The sequence below is a fragment of the Fonsecaea monophora genome (assembly GCF_001642475.1).
Source record: "Fonsecaea monophora strain CBS 269.37 chromosome Unknown Scaff138, whole genome shotgun sequence".
Classification (NCBI taxonomy): Eukaryota; Fungi; Ascomycota; class Eurotiomycetes; order Chaetothyriales; family Herpotrichiellaceae; genus Fonsecaea; species Fonsecaea monophora.
The window spans coordinates 17,364-31,891 of NW_019174069.1; the positions used below are offsets into that span (position 1 = coordinate 17,364).

Consider the following 14,528-nt stretch of genomic DNA (forward strand, 5'->3'; position numbering starts at 1 on the left):
TGACTGAAGGAACGAGGCACGGCTCTGATATACGATTTTCCTAGAAACCCACTTGGGCAAATGGACTTCAAGGAGACCCTCGTCTACTTTTCCACGAGCCCATTAACGGAAATACGGCTCTCTCCACCTTTTGCTAGGCTGTGAGGTGGCGAGGTGGACGGTGGTTCTGTGGGGGACGGGTTATACGGCCCATCATCTCGTCTTCGGAACGCCGTCATTTGCTTCCGACTTGGTGCGTCCGCTTCGGGGCCATTTCCACATTCAACATTCGCATGGAGTGAATGTTGTCAACTGCCTCTCTATACCACATGGGAGGTACGGTCTTCCACGGTGTGAAAGAAATGCAGCACCCATCGGCACGGGGACGATGCATCCGACTCACAATATCTATTTCCGCGCCCGCCCACCCTTTTGTGCTACATTGGGTGGCTGAGCATCCCTCTTTCTGATACGCGACATCTACCGAGCCTGCACGTCTGACACGGTAAAATACTGCTGTTGCCTGAGAACAGTTCTGGGTTGATTTCTTGGCCCTGCGTGCGAGACACCAATGGTCATGAAGGCCACTGACGGAATCTGCCAGGGTGAGTCGTGTTTTTTCCGCAATAAGATCTGGGCCTCGTCCCCTCTTCCCTCGCTGACTCTACGAAGATGTTTCGGTTCCAGTGCTCATTGTAGGTGCCGGTCCAGCCGGTGCCACCACCGCTTTACTGCTCGGTCGCTATGGCATTCCGTCGATTGTTATTTCTCGCCATCGAAGCACCGCCAACACGCCGAGGGCACACATCTTCAACCAGCGGGCAATGGAAGTGCTCCGCGATGCTGGAACTGAAGGCGTCGTCAAGGATGTCGCGTCAACCAGGGAGCAGATCGCCCATGTCACTTGGCTGCATACCCTGAGTGGCGAGGAGTATGGGCGAGTGTACGCGTGGGGGACAAGATCCGATCGCATAGGAGACTATCTCGTCGCAAGTCCCTGTGAGATGTCTGACCTGCCACAGAGCGTGCTGGAGCCCATCTTGGTCGAGGAAGCCACAAAGCTGGGAGCAGAGTTCCGATTCTCCACCGAGTTTCTCTCACAGCGACAACTTCTCGATGGGCGGGTTGTGACAACTGTGCGCGATCGGGCGACTTCTGCAATCTACAACATCACCGCGCAATATCTGGTGGGCGCCGATGGTGCGAGGAGTTCAGTCATCTCCAGCCTTGGAATTCCCGTCGATGGAGAACAGCTCAGCAATGCCTTTGGCGTCCACATCAAAGCAGATCTGAGCAAATACTTCATCCACCGTCCGGGTTCTATGGTATGGATCTTGAACCCAGACGCACCAGACTGGTCATCCCATGGGTCCATCAGGATGGTGAGGCCGTGGGATGAATTCCTTGTGTCAATGCATACGGCCAAGGATGTCGACTACGACCCTTGCACGGAAGATGTCATGCAGCGACTGCGCCAGATGATCGGCGACGACTCCGTCCAAGTTGAACTGTTGAACTTTTCTCCCTGGACCATCAATGACCAAGTGGCACGGACGTGGCAGAAAGGCAACGTCTTCTGCATCGGCGACGCTGTTCATCGGCATCCACCGTTCAACGGCCTCGGCTCAAACACCTGCATTAGCGATGCGTTCAACCTTGCTTGGAAACTGGCGTACGTGGTGCGCGGCATTGCGCACCCGTCGATCCTTGAAACGCTGACCCTTGAACGGAAACCGGTTGGTGACGGGATCGTGCGAAGGGCCAACGACGGACTGCTCGTCCACAAGAAGCTGTGGGCACTGATGGGCTCGACCACAGCGGAACGCGCAGTTGTGTCGGAATTGCTGCAGGCCGCAAGCGTCGAGGGCCAACGCCTGAGAGATGAACTGCGCGGGATCATCGAGGAGACGGACGATGAGTTCAACGCCTTGGGCATACAGATGAATCAGATCTACTCGCCGTCGTCTCCTCTTGTCCTGGTCGAGGAGGGCGACCGGCCACCCGACCTTGCTGGGGTAAACCTGCTGAAACAGCAAGTGATCTCGACGTTTCCCGGCTTCCATCTGCCGCACGTGTGGGTGGTGAAGGATGGGCAGACGGAGCGCACGTCGACGCTAGACCTGGCCGGACGAGGCAGGTTCGTTCTTTTCACAGGCATCGGCGGTGAAAGCTGGCTCCAGGCCGCAAAGGACATCTCGCGTGCAGACGGTGTGCCGCTGCAAGGGTATGGGATCGGGAGAGGCCTCGAGTACTCGGACGCGTATTGGGACTGGGAGAAGGTGAGGGGCGTCGAAGAGGACGGGGCCGTCCTGGTGAGGCCCGACCATTTTGTCTGCTGGCGATGTCAACGCTTGGACTCCAACCCCGACGTGAAACTGAGAGAGGTGATCCAGACGCTTCTCCGCCCTGCGCGATAGCTTCCTGAATCTGGCACATGGGATTTGGTTTCAGAAAGGGGGCACCCTGCAGAATGCCAATTGAGATTAATCAGTCCTTACTACAGAACCATGGTAGCATGTACATGTACCAAGTGCTCTAGAAATCAATCTATCGAGTACACCACAGCCAACTCATTCCCACATTTCGACTCTCTCCAACTCTAGCGTAGGCCACCCACACCACCCACCACCATTTTCTTTACCCAGTACTAGGTATATCCAGAGCGTATTTCCTCAGTCTTGCTCGTGGAGCCATGTACCAACCATCACATTTAACCGTAACTACTTTCCTCATCTCCTCCTCTGCTAGACTCCAACCTACTAAGCCCTAAGATAAAACCGCGGTGATCCCACACTACGTTCGTGACGGGATCCTCTGAGGATGGATCAACCTCCAGGCGGCACGGACAAAAGGTAAAGGTGAAAAACGGGGACGGCCGCCCAAGAACGCACGGCATTCGTCCAAAAACGGCTAAACGCCGCGATTTACCCCAGCCCCGTGGGGTACCAAGTACCAGCTGGGGGGCACAACATGCGTGGCCGAGTATGACTAAAGCTGCGCCGGATTGCCTTCGCCGTGCCCTCCTCGCTGGCTGTCAGTCAATTGTTGCGTTGTCCGGGGTTTGTGGCCCAGTCGAGATGTGCGCAAGAGTAGATCTGTGCGGGATTACTTCCGTTCTTGACCTTGAACCTTGGCTGTCCCCTACACACACCTTCAGTTATCCCTCTTCGTCGTATGGCTATGCCTGTTCCTGTCCCCTCAGGCGCTGTTGAGATCCCAGCAAAACGGGCGGGGCTCGCACGAGGCTGACAAATTTCACTGACGAGGGCGGGCTGGCTCCCTGTACATGCTATGGATAAAGAGGCTGCTTTGTGAAAGTATATCTTCGAGAGAGGTTCCTGCCAGAGGTTACTTCACGAAGCGTACGGACGCGCACACGAATCTAGAGAGCGAGAAGGTCAGAGTCAACGGAAGAGAAAAAACTAATTCAGGCCAGCCCAACCTCAGAGAAGTTAGTTTACCTTACGTGGCCACCTCTTCCCACTCCCGACATCACCACTCACAAACAGCAACGATACACAATAAACAATGCCCATCCCCCCAGACGACCCGCGCATCCGTCTCGTCAAGCTCGCTTTCGTGACATACTACCACCGCGACGTGCACGAGGCATCCAAGTTCCTGGCCGATTTTGGGTTCGAGATCGCCGAGCAGCGGGGCGGCGACGACGACGACGACGAGGCCATCTTCTTCACAGGCTACGGGCCCGATCCGTACTGCTACGTGGCGCGGTGCGCTGAGGACGGCGTGCCCCGGTTCGGCGGCGCCGCGTACGTGGTCGAGTCGGCGGGAGAGCTCGAGCGGGCGAGCAGAGAGATTCCCGGCGCGTCGGCGGTCCGCGACCTCGACGCACCGGGGGGAGGGCGCATCGTCACACTAACAGACCCGGTCGGACACCTCGTGCACCTGGTGCATGGAATCCGCGAGAAGGCAGCCAGCGGCGAGGCGCCGCCAGCGAAGAACCTGCAGAAACGGGTGGTCAACTACACGGACGAGAAGCGACGAGTGGGAAAGTTCCAGCGGTTCCAGGCGGGGCCTGCGCCGGTGCACAAATGCGGCCATTACGGGGTGAGCTACCCGCCCGGACGGTACGGGGACATGGTGGCGTGGTACACGGGCCACCTCTCGCTGGCGTTTAGCGACAAGGTGACGATCGAGGGGGCCGAGGCCGTCTCGTTCTTCCACATCGACCGCGGCCTCGAGTACACGGACCACCACTCGTTCTACATCAAGCCGACACGCGATGACGAACCTCCAAGCGTCGCCCACAGCGCCTTCGAGGTGCACGACTACGACGTCCAGCAGCTCGCGCACAACTACCTCGAGTCGCGGGGCTACCGGCTGTCGTGGGGCGTCGGCAGGCACGTCCTGGGCAGCCAGATCTTCGACTACTGGTACGACGAGTCGGGCTTTGAGCTCGAGCACTACGCCGACGGGGACCTGGTCAACTGCGACTCCGAGGTGACGGTGCAGGAGAACGGGCCGCATACAATGTATATCTGGGGGCCGCCGAGGCCTGCTGCACGAGTTTGAGGCGAGGATATTTTCTCCGTTCGAAGCGAGTCTCTACATATATGATTATTGTCATATGTTCTATCGATCTTGCTTTTTGGGCGCGCGATCATTTTTCGCGGACGTAGCTCTTTTCTCTTCTGTATGGGCCATAGCTAAGCTGTCTCTACATAGACATCCAGCCCCTTCTGATGCACAAAGAATGTATTCCAGATTGTCAGCTTCTTGTCGGGATCCACGAGGCGGAACTAAACAAAACGGCACAAAATATATCTTTGGTCAGCACTTCTCTCCGCCACAAGTGATCCAGAAAGGACAAGACTGGAGACGGGACGAATACTAGAGTTGAACCAACCTTGAAGCGCTTCAAAAGGAGCGGTACCAACTTGTACATTTCGAGCAGACTGATGTTCTTCCCGATACACGTCCTCTTGCCACTCCCAAAGGCCATAAAACATCTCTCCATCTCGCCTCTCTCCTCGTCGTCGGCCTCGGGCCACCGCTCCGGTCGGTATGAGTCGACAGAGTACCGTCGGCCGTAGACGCGCTTGTCCCTGTGGATGACGGCGGGATTGCAGCCGACGATGGTGCCTTCGGGGAAGAAGTGCCCGCAGAGAGTGGCTCCTCCTTTGGGGACGATGCGCTCCAGGATGAACCCGACGGGCGTGTGGAGACGCAGGGCCTCTTTGATGACCGCGCCCAGATAAGGGAGGTTGCTTGTCTCGCGCCACTGCGGGAGAGGTGACAAGTTGGCCGAGTCCAGTTCAGCCATCAGCTTAGCCATGGTGGAGGGGTTGAGGAGCAGAAAATCTGTCGGATATCAGCTTCCACGGCGTCGCATGTTTTTTGTGACGGGAAAACACTCACGAAAGATGGCGCGCAAGGCGATGGCACTCGTGTCTGATCCTGCGTTGATGTTGCTCAGTGACCAGCCCAGCAGCTGCGACTGCGGAATCGAGCCATGATACTTGTCAAAGGCCGAGATGAACTTGGCCGTGAAGTCGGTGCGGTCCTTGAACTCAAGTGGCGTCTTTTCGCCATCGGGACGCAGTCGTGCCTTGTCCGCCTCCTCGATCCGCGGCTTCAAAAACTGCAAGACAAACTTCGAGATTCCCGTCTTGTCCTTTGAGAAAACTCCTCCCCATACCCGATTCTTTGCCAGCAGGTAGTCCAGCCAGGGCATCTGCCCGACCAATGCCACATACGTTCCAGCCTTGTTTAATGCCTTGATGATGCCGCCCACGTCACGGCCCTGCTCGAGGAAGCCGAACCGGTTGCTGAACGTCATCTCGCCAATGACATCGAACGCGTACCACTGGAGCCACTCGCCAAAATCGCACACCTTGCCCTTGTCCGCGTACAGCCGTGTGAGCTGCTCGACCAGCGTTCGTGACGTGCTGTCCACAAACGGTTCGTAATCAAGCAAGCTCGTCATGGCGTACGCATGCGCGATCGGTCTCTTTGCGATCTTGTGCTGATCCTCGTCGAGGATCATGAAGAGCGAGGTGACCGGTTTGCCGTTGACAAGAGGCTGCGCCACTCTGTAGTAGTCGGACTGCTCGCGCTCTTTCTGTCATTCCTTTGACTCCAAGGAAACGCATGTCTCGATTCTATGGGACGGACAGCCTCACCTTCTGAAAGAGCCTCGATATCCCGTAGATCTGTCTGATCTCCCTGGGATCGGCCACACTGACGCATTTCGGCCCCATGCGAACCAAGTCGCCATACTTGTCATGCAGGGTCTGCGAAGTCAGGTCGAATCGGCCATTGTACACGGCCACGAAACGCCACAAATCGGTGAAAGACGCCGCAAAGGGTCCCGGGATAGATCTCAACCCTGGCCGGTATCTCTGATATAGGACGAACACGACAACAGAGCAGAGCACTACCACCCCGGCCACTGATGGGCCGATCCAAGAGATAGCCATGTCTACACAGGAAGAAAGAATCACAGACTTCAGGACCAGCTCTGTCAACAGTCCTGCGCTGTTGTATTGGGGTAGGGTGGATCGTCTCGCAGCATGGCCTGTAATAGACCAGGCGACCTGTGCGTAACCCCTACATCACTCTGTGGAGATGAAGTATTGCCTACAAAGTCGGCAACATCCCATCTCCACACGTCCTTGGCTGGTCCATGGAAGGTGTGGGGGAGCATTCGACGTACAGGTATAGGTACAGCAGGTGGTATACGAGCTCCAATGAGCAGTCAACGGCACTTGCCATCCCGCACAAATGCCGGGATCTTCACTAAAGGTCGGGCAATGAGGATGCTGCTGATGCTGCTGAGAACGGGAAGCTACTCTGAACTCCAACCTAACCATGTTGTTGATACACAGGTTGCCTTTGGAGGGAACATTAGTCCCTGCTTCGTTGGCCGACTAGCTCGATATAGAACAACCCGTCCATCCTGGCAGTGAGCACCAAATTGACTTTCCACTCGGCAGGTGATTCCATGGTGGACGAAATGGCGCCTATAACTGGAAAGAAAGTTGCCGTAAGCGACAATCGGCAACAGCAAGCAGCTCATGGCGTATCTGAATGGCCACCACGGCAATTTTCTCCTTCGCAACTGTTCCCTCAACCACCTCCGACTTCATTCATAACACCCCCGTCCAGCTTCAACACCTCTCCATTCACATATCCGCATTTCGTCAGAAAGATGACCCCCATGGCCATCTCCTCGTCGCTGCCCGCCCGTCCCGCAGGTACCTCATGGCCTTTGTCCTTGACCTTTTCGGCCGGCATGTGGGCCTTGTTTCGCTCGTCGGACTCTTTCATTGTCATTTCCGACGGGAAGTAACCCGGGGCGATGCTGTTCACTCGAACACCGGTCTTTGCGAATTCTTTTGACATCATTCTTGATAGGTGCGCCGTGGCTGCCTTTGCGGCGTTGTATGAAAAATGTGCTTGGGAATGACGCATCAGACCGGACATGCTAGAGATGACGATGACGCTTGCATCAAGATGGCGCGGTGCACGTTGGAGCAGAGGCAAAAACGACACCACTGAGAAGAACACACTGATAACGTTGGTGTTATAGGTTGCTTTCCACTCCTCAATCTGTTCTTGCCACAGGTTTTCTTTCATCTGCTTGGCATCACTCGTGTCGGGGTATCCCTTGGGGCCAGAAACACCTGCAGCAGCAATGACCAGGGACAGGTATTTCTCCTTGGATTCCAGCTCAGAAGTCAACTTCTCTAGGGACTCCTTGGACGTTACATCGCATGGTCCAATAGGTATTATCTGTCCGTTCAGGGATGTGTTGGAGGACTGTGGATTGTGCGTGCGGGCAGCATTGTCGAGTACTTCCTTTCTTCGTCCGGTGATGTACACTTTGGCTCCTATGCCAGAGGACGTCAGGCATGGTGTCTGATCGTCGAATGTGGCAACCTACCATTTGCTGATAATGCCTGAGCGGCCATGAGGCCGATGCCAGTTCCTGGACATGATATGTTATTCTCTGGTTGAAATCTCTCAGTTTTGACTTCGGCTTTGCTTACCTCCACCTGTGATGAGACAGACATGGCCTTCCAGCGAGAAGAGGTTGGAGATGTGTAATTGTTCAGTCGATGCCATCACGAGATTCACGAGGGCTTTGAGGAGAGGTCTGAGTCGAGAGAAGTAGGAAACGTGCAGAGCAATGACTGGAAAGGGTAACAAAGTGATTTCCAATACCTTGACAGTTTAGACGAAGCTCTTGCAATTGCTTGCAGCAAGAAAGGAAGAAGATCACAATCACCTCTGCGTCTTCTGGACTGATGCATTTCCATGACGGATTGTGACGTCACTTGACCCCTGCCAAGTCATAGCCCACTGGTGCCATCGGAGACTCGCCCCTGTCGCTCGTTCAGTAGTCCAGCCTTGCGAAACGAGGCTGAGCCAAAGGTGCACCGTCGTCTTGTGTTTGTGTAATCAGAAGTTCTGCTGGTAGCCTTGAGATGGTTGTTGACAGCTAACATAGCAAGCAGGCATAGATCAAGGCCCACCTTGCTTCATCTCTCTTGACCCGCACTTTAACTTGTTCCAAGCGATTCTTGACCCACTTGATAACGAATACCCCTGGCCAGGTCACAAGCAGCCGGCTCCCAGGACAAATTGCGCATAGGATCTTATGGAAAACCTGACGGTCAGTGCATTCCTAGATTCTCACACACGAGGCATGCTCTCAAGCTGGTTTCGAGGATGGATTTTTTTTTTTTTCCATAGTGTTGGTGGAAGAATGGCACCTTGCACTCATGCGCTCAAAGTCTACTACTTTTCCTCTTCCTGTTCTCTGCCTTGAACTCATTCATCATCCTCCGTCCCTCTGCCTCAAACCCCTCCGCCTCGAAGGGTACGCCAAACTCCCAGACTCCGGCCTCGATGGCTTCTTTCAGGGGAACCTTTTCCCACATTGTAAACAGCCTCTTCTGAATGCGCAAGGCCTGTGGCCCATTCATCAGCAATCGATCCACCCACTCCTCCACGGCCTTGTCCAACTCGTCGGCCTGGACGACCTTGTTGATTAGACCCCAAGATTCCGCTTCCGGGGCCGAAATGGTATCACCCAGGAACAGAAGCCTCCGGGCCCTCGCGGCGCCGATTTGGAGCGGCAGCATCGCCGATTCGATGGTGCTGGGCACGCCTCGTTGCACCTCAGGCATCCCGAAGCGGGCGTCCGACGTGGCGATGCGCAAGTCTGCGGAAGCCAGCACTACGAGGCCGCCCCCGAGGGCATGCCCGTTGACACGAGCGATGACCGGGACAGGTAAATCCCGTAGCGCCTTGCAGGCTAGGTGGAGCTTGTTGATAAATGTCCGTCCGGCCGCGGCGTTGGGAAAGTCCTTCATCTCCGCGATGTCGGCGCCACCGATAAATGCTTGCTGGCCAACAGAACATGGTCCTCCGGTCACAATTACGCAGCGCAGGTCGGACCGTTGCGCAAGCGGAGGAACAGAAGATAGAAATGCATCGAGGACGGTCGTGTTCAAGCTATTGAGCCGTCTCGGGTTGGAGACAGTCACTGTTGCAATGGTGCCGTTCGGACGTTGAGAGAACGAGATTGTAACCGGGGTAGCATCACCGTCAGTTGGACCTGGCATTTTTTTGCTGTAGCTGCCGATTGACTCGGCTTGGGGAAATCGGCGGCGAGACAGACTCAGGTCGATCCAGAATCCTCCAAAATCCACACATACATGTCTGCTTGTAAAGTAGATGAAGGTTGCGGACATATACCGGAGAAGATGTGGCACGTGCCCGGCGGAGCTCATGTTACGTCCTCGGCACTGAAAGAAATACCGAGTACAAGTCGGAGAACCAGAGAAAATTGGAGGTCTGGCTGTTACTAATTTGTCAAAGGGAAAATCTTGTCCTAGTAGGATAGACGGACGTATGTGTCATACGTCCAGATGCAGGACACACTGTATTGTGTTGACTTCATATTCTGCCTACGTGCTGTCTGCCTCGAAAACGGCTGTTTCACCAAAAAGTCCTGCCAACCTCCAAAACACTCTGGTATCGAGTATTTGGCGGCTAGACTAGCGATGCACATGCAATACTATCCGAACTGTACTCTTGGATCTCAGTCCCTGTTGCCCCTTTGTTTCACGTTAATCCTCAAGCATCTTGCTGGAGCTGGGCGGTTTTCGTGGCAGTAAATCTGCATCCTTCGTGGCTTGGGATCTGTGGAAATCTGGCGATCATCCAGGGTTTGTTGAAGTCGTCTACCAACCCTAGAGTAGGGCTTGGTGAGTATGGCGAGACTCTAGAGGCTCTGACTGGCGCATATCCAACTCCAGGGGTTGATGACCTGAGCCAGTAGATGTATGTTGCCTTCTGCGATGGTGCCAACCAAAGTGAGATTGAGCAGCACTCGAGCAACACTAACTTGGTTGTTCGGAGGCCGCCCAGACGGCCATTCCATCTTCGCAGCTTTGGCACGTCAAATAATGGATTGGTCATGGAACAGCGTACCCCTTGCAGGAATTTGATTGTGCGCAATACCAAAATGGCTGATCACGCGGCCAAAGCCAGGGCAGCCATCGCCCGGACTCCAGCCTCTGTCTTGTGACCTCCAATAAAGCCACTTGCATGAACAAAGACTGCGCCATTTTCAACGTCGTCGCCGAGGAGAGCATCGAGCTCTTCATCTCTCACGCCACGCCATGGCTCTGGTAGGCTCTTTCGGTTTTCAAAGCTTGAGAAATCTTTACTCACAGCCTGGATCCTCCACTTGGAGCCAGGCTCCTCTTTCTCAGGGTATATCACGTAGAGAATCTTTTGGTCTTCAGGAACCTTGTTTTCATCTTCGATATTGTACAGGTGTTCTTTCCACGGTACACCGGCGCGAGGCAGGACCATGAGTTGACCAGAAGGGTGTTCTTTGCTGCGAGATTGAAAGGCTTCTTTGACAATTGCACGTGCAGGCAGCCACGCAGTAGCTGCCCCGTGTAGTTTGCGCAAGAAAGCGGTACCCATGAGCGTCGAAGCCTGAGTAAATCTGTAGTCCTCTTCGGCTTGGGGTTGATCTTCGGTGGGACGTGAGGGCGCACCAAGGGTCAAGGGATCTTCATGGTTCAGGTCATTGACCAAGCTTGCCAGGGTCACCCCACTGTCCTTGAACTTTTGCTCAATGCCAGCTTGTTCGAGTTGTGAACCATCATATTTAGAGATACCATTGTCATTCGCATCGACCGCCTCGATGAAGTCATCGTACAGTTTTCGGTAAAGCAGGTCCACGTCAGGGTGGTCGATAGGAAGTTTAGTGTGTTGAGCAATAATCGCTTTGCCAAAATGCATATAGACTAGACCGGCAGAGGAGAGTTTTGTCTTGTGATCGGGAAAAGCCGTGCTGAAGGATCGTTGATGATGGTCATAGCGATTCTTGGAAGCGTCATATTCACCGCCAACATCGACGACAGTGTGGCAGGTCTCTAGAAGCGTAGGATCGCGAGTGCGGACGAGAGCAGCAGACGCATACTCGGGAAGGAGACGAAGCATGTAGACTGCTAGGGCTTCGTCCGCATGAAAGTGGCCATTGTGAGTGCCAATAATGAGGGGATCGGGCTTGATCCGCTTCGTCGCTGTTTCGGCAGCCATTTTGATCACCCTCCGAAGCATACAAAATTCAGGATTGAGTAGTGGGAGGGGTTAAGATCAATTTTCTCGAGGCTCTCAAAGGCACGAGCAACATTTTTGGGTTCGTCGCAGTCAAAAATCTGGGGAACTGTTGACACGGATTATCGTTCCACCGATGCACGTGCGACATTAATCCGAACGGGCTGCGATGGCGCCTGTTTCCCTGCAACGCGACAATCTGGCCTCTTCAATTCCCTACTATTCTGCTACCACAGTTACTGCATCAGAGAATATACTCGTGCTCTTGTAGGTTTGTTACGGAGAGCCCTTGTAGAAAGGCCTCTTCGACCATCACATGCAAGTCCGAGGCGGGGATCAGCCGAGCGTGACCCTAACTGCGTTGGGCTTTACCGCCCAGGCCAGCAGCCCGGAATCCAGATCGCAGTGGGGTTCAATTAGTTAATAGAATATACCAACTGCGAGGACGGGCACCAATCTGAATCTTGCGGTGAGGACCTGCTCGAAAGAAACCCTAGGCCCGAGCAATAAAATCCCAAAACTGCAGAGTTTCCTCGTCTCTTCAAGGCAAAAAGCAGGGAAGAGAACGACTGGATCAAAGACCAACCAGATCTTGTTGCCAGCCGTCCTCTCCTTGTCCTGGTTCTCGAAGTGGGCTCGCTCAACTCTTCTCATCGAATCTTGCTTGTTTGTGGTGCGTCCTTGCCTGGCTTGCTTCCTTGAAATCAAACCCGCGTTGGTGCACGCGACATCCTCTTTCCACCTCGACTTCTCTTCCTGTCCCTCTCTTCTCTTCATATCAAATCTCTCAAACCAACCCGCGCTTCCTGGCCACCACCAAGAACAAAACAAAATCTGGTCTCTGTTGCGATCGGAATGACATGTGAAAGCCTGGACCTCGACTCAACCACGAATCCTTCAAGTCCTGTCTAGCAGAACGAGCAAGTCTTCCAAACCGCCAGAGCAGGCCGATCGATTTACCCTCAACAGACGCAAAGCACATGCCGCGGAAAGCGATATCCTGTTGACTGCGCCTCGACTTCTCACTGCGAACCGCCGAACCCCTCCTCACCTCTCATACCCACCGGCCGACCGAATGTTCTTCCGCGCCCTTGCCGCCCTCCTCTTCCTCACGCTCATTATCGTCCTGATTCCGCTCACCTTCGACGTTGGTGGGCGCGATGCTGGTCTCGCTTTCTCCCTCTCTATCGCATCCTTCTACTTCTCTCTATCCTTACTGCGAATATCGACACCGGATGAGCCAGGTTTCAGGAGGACCGTCGTAAACATCCTGCGAGGGGTACAGTTGCTTGTCCTGCCCATCTTGTGCATATGGGCCCTCGGAAGGTTCTCGGTCGATGCAGACAATAGCTCGGGCTGGGTAGAGAGAACATTCCGTACAAGCAAGGATTTTCTTAAACCTGGCCCATCACTTTGGTTGTCCATTGTTGGAAGAGAAGGTCTTTTGGAGAATGTCACACTCGGTGCTTGGGATATCATGTTGCGATGGTCGTCACCCATTTTCCAACTCCTCGAAGGCTTTTGCAGTCTCCTGGTCATACAAGCCATCGGACAACTATCTCGCTGGCTGGTCAACAGAAGTGAATGGAGCGATGCCTGGCTGCTTGCCCTGCTTGCTGCCTCGGCAGGGGTTGTGTCGAGTTCAGTCTATTTCCTCTGGCGAGTTCTGCAATTTCCGGACATTTCGAACCTCGATTCCACCCTGATTGGCATTGCCATTGCGTCGGCTATCTTCCTTTGCGCTTATGGAGTGGTTTCTGGTCGCGGCACAGCCACTGAATCATCTCTGCTTTTCGCATACATTGTCCTGTGCATATATCAGATCTTCACAGACTACAAGCCCAATGTCCCTCATCCAGAAGCTGGCATGGCGAGTTCGGCACCAGACTTCCCACCATTCCCACCGATCATCATGTCTTCTTACACGGCTCTCATGGCCGCACTGTCATCGCTTCCAGGGGCTCTGGTCAATGCGCTGGACTTTGTTGCCGCAGCTTTCAAAGCGGTTACGCCATCGGTCCTAATCTCTCTGGGGTATCGACTCTTCGTCTTTTATTCCTCCACACGCATCATCCCAGCAATCAATGAAAGCGGTGCCGGCGGTCTAAGTGTAGAGCCTTCTCTAGAAGACTCCAATGCGGCGAACCAATTCCTCGCCTTCCTCTCTTGGTTTTCACCCAGCATTCTCATCGCAGTCTACACCAGCCTTCTCATGCAGCACTTTGCCACAAGCATGGGCGGCTACGCACCAGGTCTTACGGAAACAATCGGTGCTTGGTGGAGTGGCAACGGCCAACCAGTGATGAATGGTAACTTATGGAAGTGGGTCAACTTGGTAGGGACTATGTCCCTTTATGCTATCGAGTTGTGGTTGGGCAAAGAAGACGACATGAACGGTGATCACTGGAAGGTTGACTGAGCGAGAGAGAGGGCAGACTTCGATCGATGACGCAAGATCCGATACGAGGCTTCGAGCACAGCTGTGACAGTAATATCCAAAGGCGAATCTTGTCAGGTGAAGCTTCTACAAGATATTCAGGACGCAGGGTTTCAGCTGTGACGACTGGTGAGCCAGATCACCCACAAATTTCACATTGACATATCGATGGCATGCTACGAATAGCAAATTTGCTGGCCACGTTATCGGGCTCTTTGGGAAAGGACAAGCTAGGAACGGATAAATTTCTTCCCGCAGCACGACGACAACTACACCCCTGGACGAGACATCAAGATTGCGAGGATTTCCCATCGAGGAGCCGTTGAGGTTGCGGATTACACTATGAGCACGGGCATTCTTGAGGCGGCATGGTTTTCATGCAAGTGGAAGAAGTGTAGGACCACAACGATGGCGGGAGCACTCAAGGACGAAACAGAACCTGGGGGAACCAACACCGTATCAAGGAAATGGGAACATGGGAAAGTCAGCCTTAAGGAAAAAGGGA

General features: G+C 54.3%; 7 protein-coding genes across 7 annotated transcripts; 3 read left to right on the forward strand and 4 right to left on the reverse strand.

The window, feature by feature from the left end:
* Positions 1-550: 550 nt before the first annotated feature.
* AYO21_10962 (hypothetical protein) lies at positions 551-2,396 on the forward strand (the record flags this gene model as incomplete). Its single annotated transcript, XM_022660865.1, has 2 exons — positions 551-584; positions 652-2,396. The coding sequence occupies 2 exons, from the start codon at positions 551-553 to the stop codon at positions 2,394-2,396; spliced, it is 1,779 nt and encodes a 592-aa protein (XP_022506809.1).
* A 1,111-nt stretch (positions 2,397-3,507) lies between these two features.
* Positions 3,508-4,512, forward strand: AYO21_10963 (hypothetical protein; the record flags this gene model as incomplete). The annotated part of the gene is made up of 1 exon (XM_022660866.1): positions 3,508-4,512. The coding sequence occupies one exon, from the start codon at positions 3,508-3,510 to the stop codon at positions 4,510-4,512; it is 1,005 nt and encodes a 334-aa protein (XP_022506810.1).
* A 134-nt stretch (positions 4,513-4,646) lies between these two features.
* AYO21_10964 (hypothetical protein) lies at positions 4,647-6,419 on the reverse strand (the record flags this gene model as incomplete). The annotated part of the gene is made up of 4 exons (XM_022660867.1): positions 4,647-4,739; positions 4,847-5,301; positions 5,359-6,061; positions 6,123-6,419. 4 exons carry the CDS (start codon positions 6,417-6,419, stop codon positions 4,647-4,649), a joined length of 1,548 nt encoding a protein of 515 aa, XP_022506811.1.
* A 649-nt stretch (positions 6,420-7,068) lies between these two features.
* AYO21_10965 (hypothetical protein) lies at positions 7,069-8,067 on the reverse strand (the record flags this gene model as incomplete). The annotated part of the gene is made up of 3 exons (XM_022660868.1): positions 7,069-7,832; positions 7,886-7,930; positions 7,992-8,067. The coding sequence occupies 3 exons, from the start codon at positions 8,065-8,067 to the stop codon at positions 7,069-7,071; spliced, it is 885 nt and encodes a 294-aa protein (XP_022506812.1).
* A 665-nt stretch (positions 8,068-8,732) lies between these two features.
* On the reverse strand, positions 8,733-9,572 carry AYO21_10966 (hypothetical protein; the record flags this gene model as incomplete). Its single annotated transcript, XM_022660869.1, has 1 exon — positions 8,733-9,572. The coding sequence occupies one exon, from the start codon at positions 9,570-9,572 to the stop codon at positions 8,733-8,735; it is 840 nt and encodes a 279-aa protein (XP_022506813.1).
* Positions 9,573-10,485: 913 nt separating this feature from the next.
* AYO21_10967 (hypothetical protein) lies at positions 10,486-11,568 on the reverse strand (the record flags this gene model as incomplete). The annotated part of the gene is made up of 1 exon (XM_022660870.1): positions 10,486-11,568. One exon carries the CDS (start codon positions 11,566-11,568, stop codon positions 10,486-10,488), a length of 1,083 nt encoding a protein of 360 aa, XP_022506814.1.
* Positions 11,569-12,661: 1,093 nt separating this feature from the next.
* Positions 12,662-14,005, forward strand: AYO21_10968 (hypothetical protein; the record flags this gene model as incomplete). Its single annotated transcript, XM_022660871.1, has 1 exon — positions 12,662-14,005. One exon carries the CDS (start codon positions 12,662-12,664, stop codon positions 14,003-14,005), a length of 1,344 nt encoding a protein of 447 aa, XP_022506815.1.
* Between the last annotated feature and the right edge of the window lie 523 nt (positions 14,006-14,528).